This window comes from Dermacentor albipictus, chromosome 1 (assembly GCF_038994185.2).
Source record: "Dermacentor albipictus isolate Rhodes 1998 colony chromosome 1, USDA_Dalb.pri_finalv2, whole genome shotgun sequence".
In the NCBI taxonomy this organism is placed as follows: domain Eukaryota; kingdom Metazoa; phylum Arthropoda; class Arachnida; order Ixodida; family Ixodidae; genus Dermacentor; species Dermacentor albipictus.
In genome coordinates, this window is record NC_091821.1 from 366,825,033 (window position 1) to 366,846,308 (window position 21,276).

Genomic DNA, 21,276 nt, shown 5'->3' on the forward strand with positions numbered 1-21,276 from the left:
AATTGAGCGTATACAGCATAGGAGTGTGCTGCTTACCGACCCACTCCATCGAACGCACGAAAACTCGCGCGCTGCTGCCCCCGTACGCGGCAGCAAGATTGCTCGCCCTATTATGGCCACCAGTTCAGACCAGACTATTTTTATCGCACAAAAGACGCTCGGCGATGGAAACGCGCAGATCCGAGTGGGGTAACGTGTTTGGACAGGCTATGGTACACGCCGACTACAGCCGCAAAAAAAAAAAAAAGAAAAGCGCCGGAGGCAAGAAACGGAATCGAAAACAAGAACAACGGGAAGGAACAACAGAAAAGAGAGAGAGGGGGAGAGAGAGAGAAGAGCAGAAAGCAAAGCAGAGGCAGCGTTGGCGAAGTATATCCGAATGGCGTCGTGGTGCAGAACTCGCTCGGCCCCGAGCGGACGGGAAAAAAGGAAAACAAAAAAAATGTGATGCTGCGGAGGAAAGCCTCGAGAACCGGGAAATAATATCGCGGCCGGGTGGGGGGTGGCCTGGCACGCGCAGCGCTCACGCACCCAGCTAGATCGCCAAAGGGAAGGAGGATCGCGTTCACGCGCCGCCTGCAGCACGGAGGAAACGTACAAGAAACATCGCCACAACTGAGAACGCGCGCGCGGGCTGTTTTCTCCTTTCTTGGCGAGAGAGCGGGTGGCTCGCTGTAAGGGTATTACATAGTCGAAAGCGCGCGTGCGAGACAAGGGCAGCCGCAGAAAAAGAGAGCCAGGTCACCGCAGCTGTCGTTGAAGGAGCTGCCCTCAAAGCCAAAAAAATAAAAGACACAAGAAAAGAAAGGAGCAAACAAACGATGCGAACGGGTAAATCGAAGAACTACTCCCGCAGGCAGCACATAAAGCGAGCGCGGCGTCCCGATATGTCACACACCACGCGCACGAGGAAACCTATACATGCTCTCCGCTGCCAATGCCACCGCTGTTGCTGCTGCAGCTTCGGGAATCGCGTACCTCTATCGCGGTCGGTTGCGTGCACCTGGCTTTGTTTCGTTACATCGAGAGAAGGGCCGCATGGATTACACGCGACGCACGGCCACGTCGAAGAAAATCGAGCCATCGACGGAGATGTTACGAAAGACGTGAATGCGACAAACACTCCACTCCGATCGCGAACTTGGCGTGCGTGAGCGTTTTCGCGCGTGTTGTGCTGCGCCGTCTATTTGTGCGGGTGCATGCGCGTTAGCGCGCTGCGTTATCCTCTGCAGTGCGAGGCGGTATACGCGAGAGATACCAGGAGGAATATAGTTACGGTTGTTGCAGTGTCACTGTTGCTGCCGCTCCTTTTCAGAAGACGATCGTTGCCGTGAAATCCGGGCCGTGTGAATAAGCTGTCCGGGCTTCCTTATGGGTGTTACAGGGAAAAGAAGCGCGTCATCTCAGGAGCCTTGTATAGCAGCAGACTTTATAGGCTAAGTGGGTCGCCAAGACCGCGTACAAGCTAGAGCACCTCTGTCAAGCGCGCGAATTGGGCTACTTTGGAAGAGCAAACAATAAGGCTGCCGAAAATGAATAGGTAAAGCGCAGCAATTCCTTGTTTGCTTTGAATTACATAACATTCTTATTCCAGCCGCTACACAATGACGCCTAGACATGCATGTAAGGATGCGCGCACGTCAAAAAAGGGAGTGCCGACCTGCTTTCTGTCTTTCGCTGGCAGCTGCCGCAATTTTCAAGCAACCAAAATGCCCATCGTCACGTACCTGAATTGGCTTGATTGCGGCTTTTGCCGGTAGCAGCCGGGAAGCCCATCTATTAAGGATGGGGAAGAGGCGCGGATTCGTGAACTTTGAACTTGGAGAATGCCATGGTGAGTGCATGGATGCTTGAATGCTCGTGCTGACTGGTACTTTTTTTCCTGAAAAGGAGGAAGAGAAAGGAAGAAAAACAAAATTGCGTTTTCGCCAGCGGCCAGGCTTCAACCATTTCGCGCAGCATCACATATCGGGAACGGTCGCAGTGGTGCGAGTATACAACCTGGGCCGGTATAACGCAGCAATTCTTTTCGCTCGATTCCATTCCTTTGTTAACATCCACCGCTCAACACCGGCTGATCCTGGAGCTAATGTAGGCAGAGGGTCGCTCGGACAACTGACGAAGCAGTGGAGCGACCTGCGGCCGGCCGGTCGCTTTGAAAGTGTTCGCTGAAACACACTGCATAATCTTTCTTACCATTTTACTTGTTCATTTACCAGCAACAACGCCAGACCAAGTCCTGACACAGTCAAAATTATCTATAAAAAATATCCTGTGCCGCGGATGGTATCTTCACAATTACCGAGAATTGGACCATGCATCGCTTACGCTGAAGGGCTAATGGGCCGAAACGGGGTGGGCTGGTGAGGTTCGAAACTACCGAGTCGGGCTCGGGTGGGCGGCCGCATAGCACTTTCGGGCTCAGATCGGGCCCGGACCTGAAAAAAACGGTCGTGCAGTTTTCTACCCTGAGTATCACTGATGTGCCTAATTCCGGCTTTCTGTCTAGCACGTTCATCTGACACGAACTTACTTTGTTCAATGGCCGGCATCACCCCGAAACAAAATAGTCTCTCGTGGGCAGAGTTCGATATTTGGACCGGTTACAAAGGGGTCTGTAGGTGTTCAAAAAAATTTACTGATACAGAGGCGATGAGTGTTGCTATACGTAAACAGCGCTTCGTCGTTTCTGTTCTCATTGGTCGCGTCCTTTGGCTGTTTAGATATCCGTATGCACCAGCTAGCCCACGTCAACGCTCTAGTTCAGTACACCAGTGCTTTGATTACACTAACAGTCAAATGTAATCTATGTTGCGTACACTGTCAGGAATATGCACATTGATGCGTTATATAGCTTGACAAGTCTAATTTGTCTAAGATAGTTACGCAATGTCGTGTATTTACAAAAAAATTAGATGTTTTACTAGCGCGAGTGACACTGATGAACACACAAGTAACGACACATACTCAGCAGCATGCGTATGGAAATGACGATGTGACACAGAACTGCGCACATGAGCAGTAGATAACAGACATATATTGTTCAAATGTATTTAAAATACGACAGCGGGTAATTGTGCAAGAAAATTGGAGGCCGGGGAGGGAATGAGGGGGGGGGGAGGGCTAACATGTACATTCCGTATACATTGTTACTTGTACTCATACTTGTACATTTTTACTGCTCAATGAGAAAAAAAAGAAAGAGCGCCTATGTGTCGTTCTAGGTATCACACCTATACTGAAGAAAGGCGTGCCCGAGCATTCATGATGTTCAAACATCATAGGTCCACGTTCACGCCAGCTGGCCACGCCCACTGTTGTGACGTTGTTTCTCTTGACGCGACGCAGTACCTATGAAGTGCTGAGCACATGCGACACATTTCTGACGTACATTTCGCGTGGCGCTGCCCCCATCGGCGCGTCATTCTCCTTTCTTTTTTCAATGCCCAGCGACGGCGCCGCATTTGCTGCTGAAATTTGTTTCATGGGATTAACGGTTAAAGCCAACACCCAAGAGTACGCACCTAGACATTAGTTGCGGTGTGGATATCATGCGGCGTGAAATGGAAGCGCCGACGCCGGCCGATGTCGGCCGTTGCGACAAAAAATACGTTGGAAGTGCATCGCATGAGCGGCAGTTCAAGCGTCGCGCTTCGTGCTGGCCGTTCACAATGCCACTTTTTCGAGCAGTCGTATCGGTTGTAGTAATACTGCGCTGTTGTCGAGAGTTGTCAGTACTACACACAGAGATGTTCGCAGCACCATTCGCTGATGCAGCCGTTTGCTTCAAAGAAGCTTCTTTTTCTGTATGTATGGGGCGTTCCAGCTAACGTTAGCCAGGCTGTTAGTAGAAACAAAGAAGAGAGAGAGAGAAAAAAAAAAACACGGTGCAAGGTACAGTTATAAGACGTATGTTGTTCTGTCGTCGGAGGTTCGCGTGTTACACCGTGCATCCCTTTTCTTTATTTTATATTTATTTTAACGATTTTGCTAACGTTAGCAGGGACACCCAGTATATGTGGTCTTCCACGCACTCCGTGTGAAGTCTGTAAACGAGGGCTTTTGGCACAAATAAGACAAGGGCAGGAAGGATCACACAATACAAACACTATACTAGCGCTGATTTACAACTGATCAATGCATATTCGTCCGATGACACGCAAATGACGTATTCATAAGCACAGATGTGAATCATTGAGCAATGTTCAAACTCGAATGGTACGCCAAAGACCATTTATATTTTGGTTCGACGGAGCACAACCAAAGTTTTGTCACCCGTTCGGTCTTTGCACCTTTTTTCCCTTCCATCCTTATACTCATGCCTCCTGCGCCTGTTCGTTCTCGCCCATCGCTGCTTCGCAATCTGCATTCGGTTGCCGCTATATAGCACAAATTCGAATTGGTGTGCCAAGCTATACGTATGGCGCATAGCGAATTACGCCTCGGTACCTTGAATATGTTCATCACTCTCGTATAGCTTCCGTGTCCGCCTACTTTCTTGACGACACCACATAAGACTTGACCTGTTGCTCCTTCTTCCTTTCTTTTGTCATTTTATGGATGTTTGTGTCCCAGTGTTTTCCCACCGCTTCTCTCGTCATCGCAAGCCAATCGCAATGGGTCGTCGAACACAGGCGAAACCGTTGAAACACGTGCAGCGTGCGCGATGCTTGGTCAGTCACGTGCATCCACGCCGCACCGTCTCTCTCTCTCTCTCTCTCTCTCTCTCTCTCTCTCTCTCTCTCTCTCTCTCGACAACGAGCCTCATATCACGCTCCGTCGTCTCGAATAGAAGGAAAACCAAGAGATGGAGGATTCGGTCTGAAAGCGACGGAAATCCGAAAAGAATTGAAACGCTGACACCTGCATTAATAGGATATTTGAAGGTCGTGTTGACAAATGCATCGGACCGCGTTATATTATGTAGCATGGAAGAAACGCGAAAAGATTATTAGAGAGCTTTTGCCTGTCCGTGTAAAGTATTCCCTTTTACGGAATACTGGGTTATCGGGGCATAGTTTAACCATAAGAGGACACAGAGCTATTATTGCAGTTACCAGTCATATTCTGCATGGCTGTCGGTAAAAAACAAAAAATTTTCTCACAGCGAAAAAATCGTTAACATGCAGTCTTTTTATATTTCCATTCGGTTTAAACCTCCTTTGGCTTCCATAATACCCTTCGGCGATTATTGCAATGGACCCCGTAGACGTAGTGTGCATTCCAGGCCATACTGGAACGCTGGGCAATGAAAGTGTAAAACAAGCTCTACCGAGAAACGCTCCTCCAGACGCACAGCATTTCAGGGCCTAGCCACATTGTGCAGCACCCGCATGACTTCACTCTAAAGCCTTGCACAGACAAAATCGAACACGTTCTTCGCCATTGTTCCCCGGTACAGCGCACACAAGCAATCACTCGCGACTGCGCTGACGCGTCTTAACGGCCGGCCACTTTCGGAGCAGACAGTCCTGGAACGCCGACCTTTACAGTGGTCACACCGCAAGACAGTCAAGGCACTCCTCAAATTTTTACGTTCGAGTGGCCTATTGGAGAGCCTCTGATTATCATACACGCTCACGACCTTCCCTTTCTTTCTTTCTTTCTTTCTTTCTTTCTTTCTTTCTTTCTTTCTTTCTTTCTTTCTTTCTTTCTTTCTTTCTTTCTTTCTTTCTTTTTTTTTGCTTTGTCTCTTCGCTATTCTTTCCGCATTTCATTTCCCCTTCCCCTTCCCCCAGTGAAGGTAGCAAACCAGATTCTTATCCGGTTAATCTCCCTGCCTTTCCCATCCCGTTTCTCTCTCTCTCTCTCTCTCTCTCCTTTTACGCAGACAGTCCAGGCGGGTTTTCTCACGCCTAGGCAAAGTGTGTGTGCGTGTGCGTGTGTGTGTGTGTGTGTGTGTGTGTGTGTGTGTGTGTGTGTGTACGCGTGTGCGTGCGTGCGTGTGTGCGTGTGTGCGTGTGTGCGTGCGTGCGTGCGTGCTTAGGCTATAAACATTTCAAGTGGACATTCCCACCTGAACACCCGCCACCACAGCAAAAAAAATATATCTCTTGGCTGAGATGAGTTGCTAGCAAAACACGCTTCCAATCCCATTCCTTGTTGTCCACGGTGAGAGTATACCGGGAATACCATGCCACTGTTGCTGAAATTAGCCCCAGACTCGCAGTAGAACTTATTTGAATCCGATGATGATGATGATTATCTTTCATAGCATCCCCCTTGAAATGGGGTTGCGCACTTAGGCTCATGGATAAACGAAATAAACCAGGAGAGATAACTACGTCACGCCGCCAGAGTTGGCAAGCGCGCTCTCCGTGAAGCCGTTCTCATCGCGTTTTCTCTCGCAGCATCAGCACAACACTTGACCTCTGAGACAAAGCGTATTGGCCGGCAACGCTTGGTTCTAGGGTTTGAAATGCGAAAAACACGTGTGTACTTAGATTTAGGTGCACTTCAAGGAACCCCAAGTGGTCGAAATTTCCGGAGTCCTTCACTACGGCGTGCCTCATAATCAGGAAGTGGTTGTGGCTCGTTAAACCCCATAATTTTAACGTTTGATTCTAGATATTTTTTTAAATCAGTGTTCGGCTGCGCTGCCGTAGCTCTGCCTGCAGAGTGGGAGCACTAAAACCTGCCGCGCGCTCTGACGTGACGATCACGTGTCGGGCAGATACGTTCTGGTTTCAATCCTGTTGCGAGATGCCCTCACCGAACGATGCCTTCCTCGATGCCTAGCCACAAGAAATCAAGGTTTTGCTACATATATTGCATTCCAGCATTTAGCCAATTCCACATTATATTCTTTATCTTCAGTGTTACCTCGATATTGCGCAGTTACTTATGCCTGTAACGACCCGGGCTCGATCTCTTTTCCGCTTTTCCTTGCTTTCTTTTTTTTAACCAGTACTCTAAGCCCCTCTCAACCGTCACTCACTAAACGTCCGAACGCCTCTTCAGGTCACCCGAAGAGGTGACGCTGTTTTCGAGAACCTGGAGCGTGGAGAAACCTTTAGGATCACAAGACTGAATGTATTCATCATATTAAATTTACTCTGAGCAAATCATCCTGATGCCACGGAAGCGATGGAAGACTACGAACGATTTACAGGCAGGAAAGACTCGAACAGGGTGCTTCAGCGCCCATTCAACGACTGCACTGAATCGCAGAGGTTTTCAGAGCATGGCACCTGCGGAAAAAAGTGGCTCGCGGCTTCTCTACGCAACGCGGTTGTCGCGGGTATAGGTCACAGACTGCACTCCGTAGATCCGGGGTGTATACGCGCTTTCTGAGAGAAAATCTCGTTGTTTTGTTCTTTCTATTCCGTATTTATCTGTTTTAATTGCTTGCGGATATACAGAGCTCCGAAAACATTTACAGCAAGACGCGTGAACCCCGTCGCACAAAGCTAAAGGTCAGCCGTCCATTTCGGCGTAAACGACAGGCTCACAATTCTACACTTGTAAGAGGACGTACGTACATCACGTGGCTGTGATTCGTGACTGCGCCAAAAAATACTAACTACAGGCGGTCCTATAGTTGCATGTTGGAGAAATCAAGCGCTCTCACCTTTTCGTGTGAATCTGGGCTGGAGTTCGCAAGGTTATTATAATATGCGTAAGCGTTGTATTGTATTGCCCCATCGCCTTCCATAAAGATATGTTCAACAATACGATAGCCTCGTCCCTGCTCTTGCGAATAGTATTAGCGCTTGAACTTTTCCGCGAATACGGGCCCTCGTCTTCACAGCTCTTCTTGAAAATGTGGCCAAATAGTTCCGTGGCTTTACGTTGCGCGACGTTCTATGAGCGCACTGTGTCCGTAATGTATGTATACTGAACGAGACTATATCAGTGGAGTGATCTTATCAGGAGACTGTCTTGCATTCGATTTTAACACCCAAGATCTAGATCGGTACGTGATGTGCGGTGCGATCGTGATCCTTCGTACGTGTGCGTGTGTGTGTGCACGTGTGGGCGTGTATGCGTGCGTGCATGCGTATGTATTCGCGCAGAGCCCCCTAAGGTGTAATTTAAGAATGAATTGACTATGCGCGAATTATTATTCGAATAGTGACCCTAATTAAACGCACATGCTATGCCCTATGTGTTTTACCACCTCCATTTTATACGTGATATCTATGTTACTGTACGGCCGTAATATTATGTCTAGCGAAATTTGAAAAATAAATATATATACATAATTTTCGCAACTTTTCGGCGAGCTATTTCTTCAAAGTTGGACTTGAACCTTGTCTAGAAAAAAAAATATTTTTGTTTGCCTTCGTGAATATGAATATATAAGGCGAGTTTAATAACGAGAGTAGCATAATTACTAGGTGCTAGCGAACGTTACTGTAGCCACCGTTTATCTCGCAAAATACACCAAAACTGTGTTCGTGGTGCGAACAGCTTGCCTTCTCAACAGACCGGACTTGCGACGAAACACGCAATAGTCCAAGTCCGAGGAATCAAGCAAAAACAAGAGGAGCGGACGCTGTTTTCACGCGTAAGATTCGCAAGGAACGTAAACGCGTCGCCCGTTTCACGTCGTTTTCCTCGGACATCACTCAGGTGCCTGTCGAGACGAGACGCCGTGGCGAGGCGCAAGTCGAATACGAATTACCTCCTTCGAAGCGCACCGAGAGAGCGGGAGACGAGCCTCATGCCTTTGGTGCGATTAGGCCACGCATGCGCTGATGACGTCAACAAAGGACACGTCATCATCACCACAATGCCACCATCCATTACCCTTCTTTTTATTTTGAGTGCTTTCCCGCAGATGATTTTCATTGCCACGGAATTCTCGTATTCGAGTCGAATCATGCTCAGAGACACTCTCATGTTATCTGGAGAGGCTGGGTCTGTCACATTCTTACGTCAGACGACAAGGGTGAAAGGAGAAAATCCCCACACACGCACGCATTATTTAATCTAATTTATTGCAGCGAAGCTGTTAAGGACAGTTGCGCAACGGTTTTAGTGCAGCGTTGAAGGCCGGCGTGCAATGGCGTGGTCGACATAAAAATGTAATATTATAGCGAAGCTGATTATGACTATAGGATCCCGGAGTTTCTTCGTCTCCGTCGTCAGACAATTCAACCACCCACAGCGGAAGGCGTGCGCCGCGTGTACCGCTGGGTTTCTTGCATTGCCACCACCAGATGGCGCTCGCCTCCAGGCATCTGCGGCAGCGGCAGCGCCAGCCTTGCAGGGAAAAGAATGAACAAGAAAGCTCGCCATTGCGCATAGCATTCGCCGCGAGCGTCTCCCGGTAAAGATTACGATTGCATAAGCTGCAGTTGCCGGGAAGCGGAAACTGTAGCACACGAAGCAGGGAGTGACGTCACTGCACTTTCACATGTAAAAGAAAAACCCCACCTAGCGACTGATTTAATTTTTGTTGTGATGGCGCTGTGGAGAGGCCACGCATAGTCAGGACTCCTGAGAAGTAGCATGAGCACGATGAGCGTTGACCGGAACGGCAACGTCAATATGCACAACGACGTCGTGCTCAATCTAGGCATGACGCAGCAGTTCCTGGCCAAAGCAAGCTACGCACAATTAGAACGCTTTAATAAGGAATAAGGAATAAGGAAAGGAACAGCATGCAACGTCCATATGCACGACGGCGTCGTGCTCAGGCTGGACAGGACCCTGTACCAGGTTACGTCACATTGATCTATCGGATCACGTGATACCACAGCTTCGCTGCCAACCACCTTCACAGAGTGGATTGGAGGCCTTTTTTTTATTATGCGGTTTTACGTGCCAAAACCACGAACTTATTACGAGGCACGCCGCAGTGATGGACTCCGGACAAATTTTGACCACCTGGGGTTATTTAACGTGTACCCAATGCACGGTACACGGGAGTTCTCGCATTTCGCTCCCATGGACATTCGGTCACCGCGGCCTGTATTTGATCCCGCGACCTCGTGCTTAGCAGCGCAACGCCAAAAAAACCACGCCGGGCGATTTCACGTGTAAATTTTAATTTCGCAGCAAGGATGCGAGGGTTTTGTTCGGTTTCTTCTGAATGCTTGCATAGTTATATTTTGTAATTTTACCCCTCCTGCTTTGGCCCACATGGGCCAGGACCTGCAGTGATTTGTAAATAAATAAAATAACCAAATACGACGCAACGTGTGCCAGGGCCGAGAACTTGCTTTGAGAGGTATAATGATCAGTGATTATAAAACCAAAGTTACCTTGCTTACGTCTCATTCGAATAGACAACTAATAAGCACGGCTTTTGTTAACCAGAAATACGCAATATTTGTTTCTCACTTGCGTTGTGTACCGGCTCCACGCTGGAGGTCAGCCAGGAGTTTGTGCGCTTGCACAGGTGACACCGTAGTGCTGCAATGCAGCCTGCGTCACAGCCACCACCGCGCTATAGAACCCACGAAGCAGTTGCTGCGTTTGATCGAGACCGTCAGCCAGCGAGCAGACCCGTGATATAACACTTCCGATGGGTGTGAGAAGTCTCTTATACTTCTTCGCTGTCTTTTATGTACCAGTTGTCAGATTAGCATACGTCTGTGAAGAAAGTTCTCTTTCTTTCTTTCTTTCTTTCTTCTCAATCTCGCTTCCGCCCTTTGACAGCACTGGTCTACGATTGTAACAATTTTTTTTTCTCGAAAGCTGTGTCGACAGCAGGACAAATTGAGCTTTTACGTGTTCACATTAGAGCGTGCTTACAACGACTAAGTTTACCATTATAGCAGCGCCCTTGGCATCAATCAGCCAACCACTATAGTGTCGCGTTAAGCGCAGGTGCCGCAAAAGCTCCCGAACGTCTCAGTTGGTGGTTCCTACTCTGTGCAAATAAGTACCCTGATGCTTAACGATCAATAAGGGACGTTCGTATAGACGGCCAAGGCTCTTGCTCCGCGGTTCACGGTCGCCATGACAGCACAAGTTGCATAATAATGGACACGTATGGTACATACATACATTTCTATTCGCCGCGTCCACGTGGCTCAGGCATCCTCTGTGAATGCGGTGCCGTTGCGTTTACTGGCGCACTGCCAGTGAATCGCCTGCCAATGTCGGCCACCGAGAAATCAATGATGTATGCGCAATTTATTCAAACGCTCCCCAGTAGCCGACCACGCAAGCAAAGTGAGTCTATCGGACGCGCTATGGGCGAGAGGTTTTTTTTCATCACCGCTTGCGCATTGGGCCCGTGAAAGCATATATATATATATATATATATATATATATATATATATATATATATATATATACCTCCAGGCGCGCGTTATCTCGAAAGCTAATTGCTTGGAATTTCAAGATTCCGAGAACGAAGGAATTCGCACTGAGCCACTGTTAGTATCGAATACTAATTCAACATGGCGCCCACTCGTACTGGAGCATCGACCGGAATGCAATTCTTTATTATAGCGCTTGTTTTCGGAAATCCCGCAAGAGTCAAGCACAACATTACGGCAACGGAACGAAAGGAAGCGAAACGAAGCTTGACAAGCTTGAAGGATTTCTGCGTTTTTCTTTCATTCCTTTCGGCGAATAAATCGCGCACGTGGGGTGTGCGATCCATCTGGTCGACAGTATGCGGAACATGTAGCCACTGCAACCGAGCGAAGCTTTCGCTTTATATACACTGCCCCGATGACAGAAGCAATAACGCCCGTCTTTGACGTTGCATTAGGTGCAAAAGAAAGAAGAAAAGAAAGCTACAAAATAAGAGCCCGCAGCGCTCGCATCTTTGCAGTACAGGCACGATGGCCTACGTAACCGCGTATAGATGCCTGCGTCCGATAAGAACAGGATGATTTATTTTTAAAATCGACATTTTGGCAGTGTCTGAAACCGCCAGCTTTCGACTATGCATGAAGTAGAAGTGGCAAGGCATGGCAAGGTGATTATACAGCAATCGTGATCTCTCAGCTCGCCGGTTGCAGCGGGTGTAGAAACGGAGTCAGCAGATTACACGCCTTCAGAGGGCTGCACAACGTATACACAACAAATAGCAGGTCATCATAAAGGTGCAACAATATAGAATGTCCGATGGGCATTATAGAAGAAGAAATTACATTTTCTTGCGTTTCCTTTAGAATTTGGACATTTCTAGGCTATTATAAGTATTGTGGTAAATATGAGCGGCTACAAGTTTTTGTTACAGGAATAAAATTTCGGAGCCACTGTGGAGGATACGCGTGAATACGTACGCTACTGGTCCGTATAGAACGTCGCAGTACAGGTCATTGCTAAACTTACCCTCTCGCTAAGACGCAGCTAAAGGCGCTGCACACAACGTCTTACATCCGCTGAAGTTACCGTGCACGGGCGTGCGGACAGTCGAATGGGCATGCTTAAAGCCTACAGAACGGTTTCCGTTTCTATATTTCTTATAGCTTCGGAAAAAGCACGCAGTTGATCTCGGCCGAAGACGTCATCGCCTTCAAACACAGCGGCACATTTTGTCACAATTAACGCGAAAAAACAATAATAAAAGTCAATAATAAAAGAAGATACGTGACACTCGGTGCTCGGTGCGCACACACGGCCAGCCGCAGGCGCCTCTCTCCGAACATTACATAAACGCAACGCTCGTCCGTTCCGCGGTGCACGGCGATCTCGGCGCACGATCTGCACTGCACTGCACCGCGGATCGCGTTTTGTTTCTTATCTGCACTGCGTCCGCTTAACCCTGCTGCCTAAAAAAAAAAAAAAAGAAAGAAAGCGTGCCGCTGGTGGCACGGCGCGGGTCAGAGACCAAGAGGCACCTGCCGGGACAAAACGCAAGAAAGGATCGTGTCCGACAGAGGGGAGAGGATCGTCGGCCTCGGCGGGGGCGCCCGGACCCGCAGACGCAGCGAGAGGTGTCGTGGATGGGGCGGCCGAGAAAAAGTGGGACTTTTGGTTCTGCGCACGTCCTCCAACGCGCGATGGGCGAAGCGCGCCTCGAACCGCTCTCGCCAGCGGGGCAACGGGGCTCGAGGCGACGTTGTTTCCTTTCCTCCGTATCGGCCTCTCACTGCTCGGGGTCGCGATGCAGCGGGGGAAAAAAAAAAGGTAACGCCGAGAGCCGCGACAAGGCACGCACCATCACACCCCGCTGCGCCGCGGGCGCGTCTGTCTGTACACATATACGGTCTCGGCGCGTCGGCAGACCGTGAGCGTCGCCACGCGACCGCGGAGGGCCACGTAACCCGAAGTGACGCGATCGGCAAATAGGAGAGCGCGGGGGGAAGCTCGTGGAAGCTGCTGCGCTGTACGAAATCGGCGGCCGCGATTACGTGCGTTGACGCTGTGCTGCACCGTATATGGAACCCGACCCGCCGCAGAGATGGGACGCAGAAGACGCGCCCCGGACGACACGAAGCCCGAGCCTCCTCTTGAGCAAGCAAGCACGCTTGCTTGCTTGCTGAAGAGAAAAAAGGAAAGAAAAGGGAACGAAGAAGGCTTGTTTAAACGCAGTGCGCATATTCAGATTCTGCGGGCGCGGACGCAAGAATTGATCAGCTTGCGCAACGGCGCGTGCGTGCGCTGTATAACGGCGGATTACTGAATACCAACGGGAACGACTATACAAAAGTGCTGTCGCGAGGGGACGAGGCAGCCGGGGTCGCACGACCAAGGCGAGCCGTTGCGAGAGCGCAGATTAGAACGTTGGCTTTGTGAGGTGGCGTGCGTCGGCTCGTGCCTGTGCAGGAGAGGACGCATGCAGCGTGAAGAGAGTGAAGTTAAGGACTTATATACGACTGGCACAGAGTTTATTGCAACCTTTACGCACCCTATATTCTGCAATCGATACTTGCATCTCTTGTGGAAAGTGGTCACTTGTACTGAAAACAAAACGATAGCGTTTCCTGTCATGAAATAGACTTTATCGTTTCACCACCCTTCACCACTTGAGCAACTCGTTTCTCCTTCTTGATCCTTCTTGAACAGCTTGACTTACCAGCTGATGTTTCCGCATACTTGCCCGAAGCTCAACTATCCGGTGATCTTGAAAATCGCACCCCCGTGGCGAGGGCTCCCGAAGGAATGCAGCAGCCATCATTGCCGCTTTCGTTTTCGCTCCAGGCCACCGAGTGTACCACAATGGAAACTGGACACGTGTAAAAAAAGAATTCATATACCAATCACGTGCTCACCTATCGCTCTATGAGCTTCTTCTGCACAGTACATTAATTAACAAACTGTGCGCCCAGCCGAGATCGCAGTAAAGCACGCCTTATGCACTATATAAAATACAACTTTTCTTTAATTTTACCTCGCCCACTGTGTAAATAATATGACAAAATAATTGTTGTATAAGTAATGTAATGTAAGTATAAAGGGCCCTAGAAGCAGTGGAAAGGCAGTGACAAACCGGATGGAGTTCCTCTAATTTAATGCCTTCTCTTAAGAACTTTACAGGCAAGAACGGGTACTCTTGTAGCACCTTCAGAAGCTTGAGTTCTCCCACCTCTTCTAAGGGCTCCATACGGTCGCTGTGCCGCTTGTGAATGAGCGATGGCATCCTTTCATGTCCGGGCACAGCCCACAACGCCGGGTGCACAATATTAGCCGCTCACTTATTACCCGTCTGCACATCGTTCCTGTAATTCTCATCCACGCTACAGGGCATGCTTCTGACCAACTGACGACTTCGCTATTCGCATGAAACAGCATTTGCCATTAGCTTGACGTAGGCTCGCCTATCACGTTATAACTGGGAACGTTTCCAGTACGAGCGTTTGACTATAATTGAATCCTTTACTTCTCGCTGATCCCGGCGCAAGCGTCGACTGCCGCAATCATGTCGATTCGGGGAAAAGCCACATCCACTTTGGTTCAATCAGAGATATCGTTTGCCAGACAGGACGCAGCGTGCAAGAAAAGCAAAACTGACGCGCTCAGTGACGGCTGTCTCGTTCATTTCCTCACGCACGAACAATGTGTGGCGGCCCCGCGTTGTCGTGGCTGCCCTCGAGCTGGCAGGCGTATACTTCCCGTGTCACGAAGTCGTTCTGTTGCATATAGCATAGAAAGATGCAATGAAGTGGACCTTGCCGCGACCGGCCTCGCATACCTGCGTGACGAGGGCGCAATGATGCCGACGCGAGTTGTGTCGAACGAAGAAGGTTTCTCGGCCGTCCTTAACTTATGGAGACACTTGCGTTTGCTTCGACGCGTTTTGCCAGCCGCGTAAAGATGCGGCCACGGTAGTAAGCATCGCGCCTCACGATACGTCGCGCGAGTTACGCACGCTTTTATATACCATTTGCTCTGGAGAATCGGGAACAGTCGTGCTGCACACAGTCCTCACTGCACTACCACGGACATATCGAACTTTAGAAGGACCGACTGTTGGGCTAGTTGGTTTATCATGTTGACTGGACAACGTAGCGAATATTATTTCTATCTGACTTAATTAGCAGTGTAAAGGAAGAGAAGACCCACGCCGCTGCGATGACGATTGGCAGCTGACCACGTGGTGTGATGGTGCCACCACGCGAAAAGGTCCATCGTGTGCCGGCGGTGGTGCGCAATCTCATTTAACCGACCCTCCACCCTCCCCCATTCAATGCCTTAATTACTTGAGCCAGGGCGATGCTTCGAAGAAGGCGAGCGACATCGATTCCCAGTGCTGCTGACCACTTTGTCTGCTATGACGTCTACTGTGTTTGCCGCGAAAAAAAAAAAGAATGGCGACGGTAACGCGATTAGCACTTGCGGTAGATGTTAGTGACCACGTGGCTAGGAGTCCGCGGTGGCGCCAAAGTTCACCGACACCCAACGGCGGTTAACCGGAGTGCTCATGCGGAACGCCGTTTCCAATCTGGCAGCGAAGCGCACACGGTCTGGCTAGAGAGTTTCCACGGTGGCGCCACTCACCTACGAGGCTTTCGCCTAAGATGCTCGAGGCTGCAACGTATGGAATCTGGAGTCAAGATAGGCGAGGTTGGCATGGAGTCCACGGTGGCGCGAATCACCGACACCTGGTGCTCCTGCGGGTAACCGTTTCTTTCGAAGCAGCCATGGTTTAGCTTGGTACCCACGGTGGCGCTAACCGGAGTGGCGCCACTCACCGACATCCAAGGCATTCGCCAAGGTGTTCCTGCGGCGTGCTTGTTTCGAAAACCAGAGTGGAAACGCACATTAGCTCGGAGTCCGCGATGACGCTAATCACCAACACGTGTACGCTACAACGCGCTCCTGCGTGAAGTTACACTTAACATCGCGTGGGCCCACAATTTTCCGTGAAGCTCGGTGGCCTCCATTTTTTTTTTTTGCCTGGTAGCACCGTGCACAGGGTTTTGCTTCTGCTTCACGAAACATGCACCACCGGACCGGACCGGAAAACATTTATTGGGCTCTAGAAAAGAGATCTTCGCGGCTTCAGACGGCGTCTTCCATCTTCTGATGGATTCTTCTGTCTGCAATCGCAGGGTTGGTGCCCTAGTCTAAGGCTGCACTGAGTATGGCCAACATGCACCAAAGCTATTGCGATGCCACCAAGGTTAAGCCATATGCGAGCCAACTTGGACCATACACATGAGGGTCGCATACTGTTAAACCACACTATTCCAGTATCCTAACCACTTGTGTGCAGGTTTAAAACTATGTCAGGGTTTATAGCGTGTATATATACGTACCATAACTTCGTAGCAGATCTCATGTGCAAGGTCTTCGCTGGGCTTCATCTACGTTTGTGTCTAACCATTTTCCCGATTACCTGGGTCACTGGGTGGCTCATGGCCGAATAGGCAGTGCATTGGGCTGCTGTGCTGAGGAAACAGGTTTAAAGCACACCATCGGATCAACCTGGGTCACTGAGTATGTTAAAGTGCCAGTGCCAATGTGTACGTACGAGCCCCTCTTCAACGAAGCTCTTTCACGCCGACATGGTTCACTGCGGGACTCGGTAGGCACAGCTGTTTGAAGAAACCCTATGACTCCGACTTGAAGCTCTGGGTATTTGCTACTCGGTCTGTGCTGATCTTCAATGAACCTCTTTGATGCCAAGTAGAGTCACTGGGCTAGTAGATGTATACCGCTCTTTAATGAGCGCCTCTGACGTCAACTTGGACAACTAGGTATGTGCCAAAGGGAATGTATCACCGTACAATGACGAATGAGATACCTTACACTTCTCCGATGATGACCGGAATCGAACCTACATTACAAAGGTTACTCAAGGATAGCAAACCGACGCATTAGCCGGCTGTGCCACAAATTCACTGGGTACGTATCGCTTTTCAATCAATGTTCACGCCAACGCTTCAGCGAGCTGCATGCGCCATGAATGCACTGGACATGTGCCGCTCTTCAATGAACGCCTCGCCAACCTGGGTCACTGAGTGTGTGTCAGGTTACGTCTCAACACCACAAAAGCGTTAATTGGACGTTTGCCACGTGTCAAACCACCACCCTTCCTTTCCAGACGTCAACGCAGCGTGTACACCAACGGTTGAAGGGTCCTATGAAGGGCGCTCACCCCACCATTAGCTGGAAACCTGAGCAGAGGATGAAAAGGAGAGAACCACGACCACTAACTGAGAGGCGCAGTTAGATGTTTGAGACATGTCAAATCGCCACCTATCCCTCAGCGCTTATCCAGACATCAACGCAGCGTGGACACCGAATGTTGCAGGGTTCCACGAAAGGCCCTCACTACGCCCTTTACCTGGCAGCCCGACTGTAGAAAAGAAGGGGGAACAACGATGACAAAAGGGGTGTCGCCGGTTGCTTTCTTGCCACAGATTCCAAGCCAGTCTCTTCGGAGGCAGAGTTACTGCGGGTTATTGCGAGCATGGGCGTGGTATCCCAATGGAGTCGACGAGAGTGATTTGCTGCTGGACAGATTTCAGATTCCCTAGTCGACTCGCCTAGGGAAAACAACGGTATTAAAAGCAGATACTTTTCGAGAGTGAGGACAGAGGTTCCTGGGGCCCTATAAAGTAAAAATATTCCAATATGCTTTTATCCCAATTTCGTGACGTCAAATTTGCGTAACCGCGTACGCAGCCATCAGGCGCTCACCCGCAGGGTTGTCTGAACAGACCAATCAAACGCTCTCCTCGTTCATAGGACGTCACTTTTGTTTGCTTGAAAAACGAATAACATTGCCCACACTGAGCGGCTTGAATTAGTTAATTGGCTGACAAGAGGCGAGGAGCCACTGCACTGAAAATCGTTAACCGGATGAAGAGGGTGGTGCCGAGGCATCTGCGATAGGTCCCCTTTTCCTTAGCTTGCGGTGGCTGGTCGAAAATCGCGGTGGCATGCAACGGAAGCTTAAGAATGATGCTAAAACGGATCCTCAGTAAAGAAGGGTTGGCAGAACGAGGTCGTAAATGTGCCGAAAGTGTTCGAAAACGTTAGACGGCCATGCAAAAAAGCTTTGTTATACGGAAATTAACCCATGCTCTCCTGCAGGTGCGAGTAGCCAGTGCCTGAGCGATCGGCGGCAGCCATCTTTTATTACTTTCGGAACGGGGCAGCCTGCGGCTATTCAGAAGAAAATTCAAAGAGAGATTGAAGACGAAATTCAGAGAGATTAAAAACAAAGAGAGGGAGGGAGGAAGAGAAGGAGAACGAGAAGCAAGACGAACAAAGGCAGGAAGATATTCAGCTTGAGAGAGAACGAAGGCAGGCAGAAAATGAGTGCGAGAAAAGGCAGCATGAAATTGAGTTCGCGATAAAATTATGAGTTTGCTTCAGCCGTAGAAAACTGGCAATGACATCGGTCTCTACCTGTGGAAGTATTCGGTAAGAGTCCACCTAGTGGACATGTCCAATTCGTCTGCTGCTGAAGTGCTGATTTGCTGTGGTACCTCGCTGCTGCGAGCGCGCAGGCGAGCCCAGCCCATCAGAACTTCAACAGCAGACGAAATGGAGGTGTCCACTAGGTGGACTCATACAGAATACCTCCCCAGATTAATTTTGAGCAGATTTGTGAGAGACAATCGTTTCACCAAGACACATGGCCGGAGCATTTGCTGGCGTTGCTGCCGGGAGAGGCCTCGCAAGTCATAGCCCGACTGAGCGCAGCCGAGTCTGGCGTGTACAGTTCCGTGAAATCCAGTTTGCTCGCAAAATACAAACTTTCCAACGAAGAATTTTGGAGGAGGTTCCGGCAGGAAAGAAAGAAGCCTAATGAAAGCTTTGTTGAATTTTCATGTAACTTGAAATATAATATTGCCGTGTGGGTGAAAGGAGCATGGGCGGATAACGCCAATAAACTTTCAGATTCAGTCGGCTTAGAGCAGTTTTACGAGACCCTGCCGGATAACGGACGCCTTTGCGTTAAATACCGGCAAGAAGGTGTGTCTGTAAAGAACGCAGCACAGCTGGCCGATGGATACGTGGCAAGCCGTGGCTTCAGGCCACAGAGCACTACTTTCAAAATCATTCCCCATGGCGACAATCTTACCCTCTATAGGGCAGCAAACCACTCAAAAGGAACGAGACGACACTAGTCGCAGTTCGGCGCGCACCGAAGGCATAGTGAAAGTACCTGAAAGGGGTAGAAGGGAACCTACAAATCATTCGGAAGAGCTCGAATCGAGAGTTTCGTTGGCATCTTATCACTGTAGGGAAACTGGTCACTTCGCCCGAAACTGCCCAAACGAAGGGCCAGCATCCGCTTGCATAAGCAATCATCAGAGTAACAGTGATCTTCTAAAGCCCTACCTGACGGATCTAATGGTAAATAGCCAGGAGTGCATGGACGTCGTCCATCCAAAGTATGTGAAAAGTGAAGACTACGTGCCTGAATGCGCATGAATAAGGCAGGCCGTGAGCGAAGACTCGGTGTGCCTACCTATGGCAAAGATACAGATTGAGGGACCTTTCGGAGATATCGAGACAATGCCAGCAGTCTCCAATGGGCTACCGGAAGGCTACCCTTACCTTTTCTCAAACAGCTCGGAGTCGCTACTAAAGAAAAAAAAAAGGGGGGGGGGCATTTGCTGAAGTCCAGGCCGTAGCTTTGATGAGGTCCAAAGCACGCGAACTAGCTCAGCAGCTGCGTTACAACGAGGAACAAAGTACAAAAACGGAGGAGGAAACAGCTAGCTCCGGAGGCGCAGGAAAATCGGAGGAAATCTGTCCGATTTTCCCGAAAGAAAATCAGGAGAAGGTCGTGCCGAGAAAACGCCATTGAAAAAATAGAAGAGGGTACTCGAAAGGAAAATAAAACAGCTTCCAAGGGTCCGTGCTGGCACCGATCGCACACAGCTATGAACGCCTGCTAGATGTTGACAGGGAAACGCTACGGCTGGCACAGTAAAATGACTCGACATTAGCGATTCTAAACAGCGGGAAAAGTCTAGGTGTTTTTTTCTTTCGAAGTGAGAAACGTTGTCCTATACCGTAAGTACTAAGAGAGGCTAGGACAGTATTACGCTCAACTGGTGATGCCACAAGGACTTGCTGAGCCTTTGTCATGACCACTCGTGGGCAGGACACGTAGGTATAAATAAGACGAAGAAAAGACTGCTGCAGGAATTCTATTGGGCGGGTTGTTTCAGAGAAGCGCTAGATTTCGTCCGCACTTGTGAGGCTTGTCAGATAACAGGCAAGTCTAATGACAAATGGAAAGTATCCATGGTAAAGGTGCCCACTATTGGCGAGCCCTTCCGTCGAGTTGTGAATTTGGTGGGACCATTGCCAAAAACAAACGCGGAAACAGATTCATTTTCACTTTATTCTGCCCGGCCACAAAGTTTCCTGAGGCGGTTCCGTTAAAGCTGGCAACTTCGGTCGAGGTGGTGGATGCTCTGCTTTACATATTTTCATGCCTCGGTTTTCTGGCAGAAATACAACCAGACCAGGGAACAGTTTTCACGAGCGCACTCACGACAACGTTTCTCGATAAATGTGGCGTTCGAATTTTGCATAGCTCGGTCTATCATCCTCAGAGCAACAGCGTATAGAGATGGCATTTCGTCCTCAAGAAAGTTTTGAGAGCGGTTTGCCATGAGAGGAAGTGTGACTGGGACTTTTGCCTACCGGGAACACTCTTTGCGTTGCGCATGGTGCCACACGAGGTAATAGAGAGTTTTAGCCCAGCGGGTTTACGGCCAGCGGAGCGGAGCGGGCGAGCGGAGACGCGACTGCGCATGCGCACCACGCTGAGGCGGCCAGCGGTTTTACGGAGCAGCGTTTACACCCGCTGGAAAGCACTCCCCAGCGGAGGGTATACGCAGCGCGCGAGCGTGCGTAAGGGCGCGCGGGCGTGTATGGGAAATGCAAGACGGCAGCCGCGAACATGAACGCCGGCAGTTCTGCATCGAAGACGGCGACTGCCGCGCT

General features: G+C 49.6%; 1 protein-coding gene across 5 annotated transcripts in view; it reads right to left on the reverse strand.

Annotated features, from left to right (window-relative positions):
• The window catches only part of LOC135906942 (uncharacterized), a 125,732-nt gene that overhangs the window by 24,000 nt on the left and 80,456 nt on the right, over nucleotides 1-21,276 (reverse strand). For 3 of the 5 annotated variants that reach the window (XR_010565856.2, XR_010565855.2, XM_070531873.1), the window contains 2 exons: nucleotides 13,931-14,080; nucleotides 1,728-1,882 (listed from right to left, as the gene is read on the reverse strand). Coding sequence is in view for 1 of the 5 variants with exons in the window: in XM_070531873.1 (XP_070387974.1) it covers nucleotides 1,728-1,882; nucleotides 13,931-14,080 (305 nt within the window). In the remaining 4 variants the exon portion in view is untranslated. Of the gene's footprint in view, nucleotides 1-1,727; nucleotides 1,883-2,328; nucleotides 2,439-13,930; nucleotides 14,081-21,276 lie in introns of all 5 variants that reach the window. The other 2 variants (XR_011511359.1, XR_011511360.1) reach the window with 2 other exon arrangements.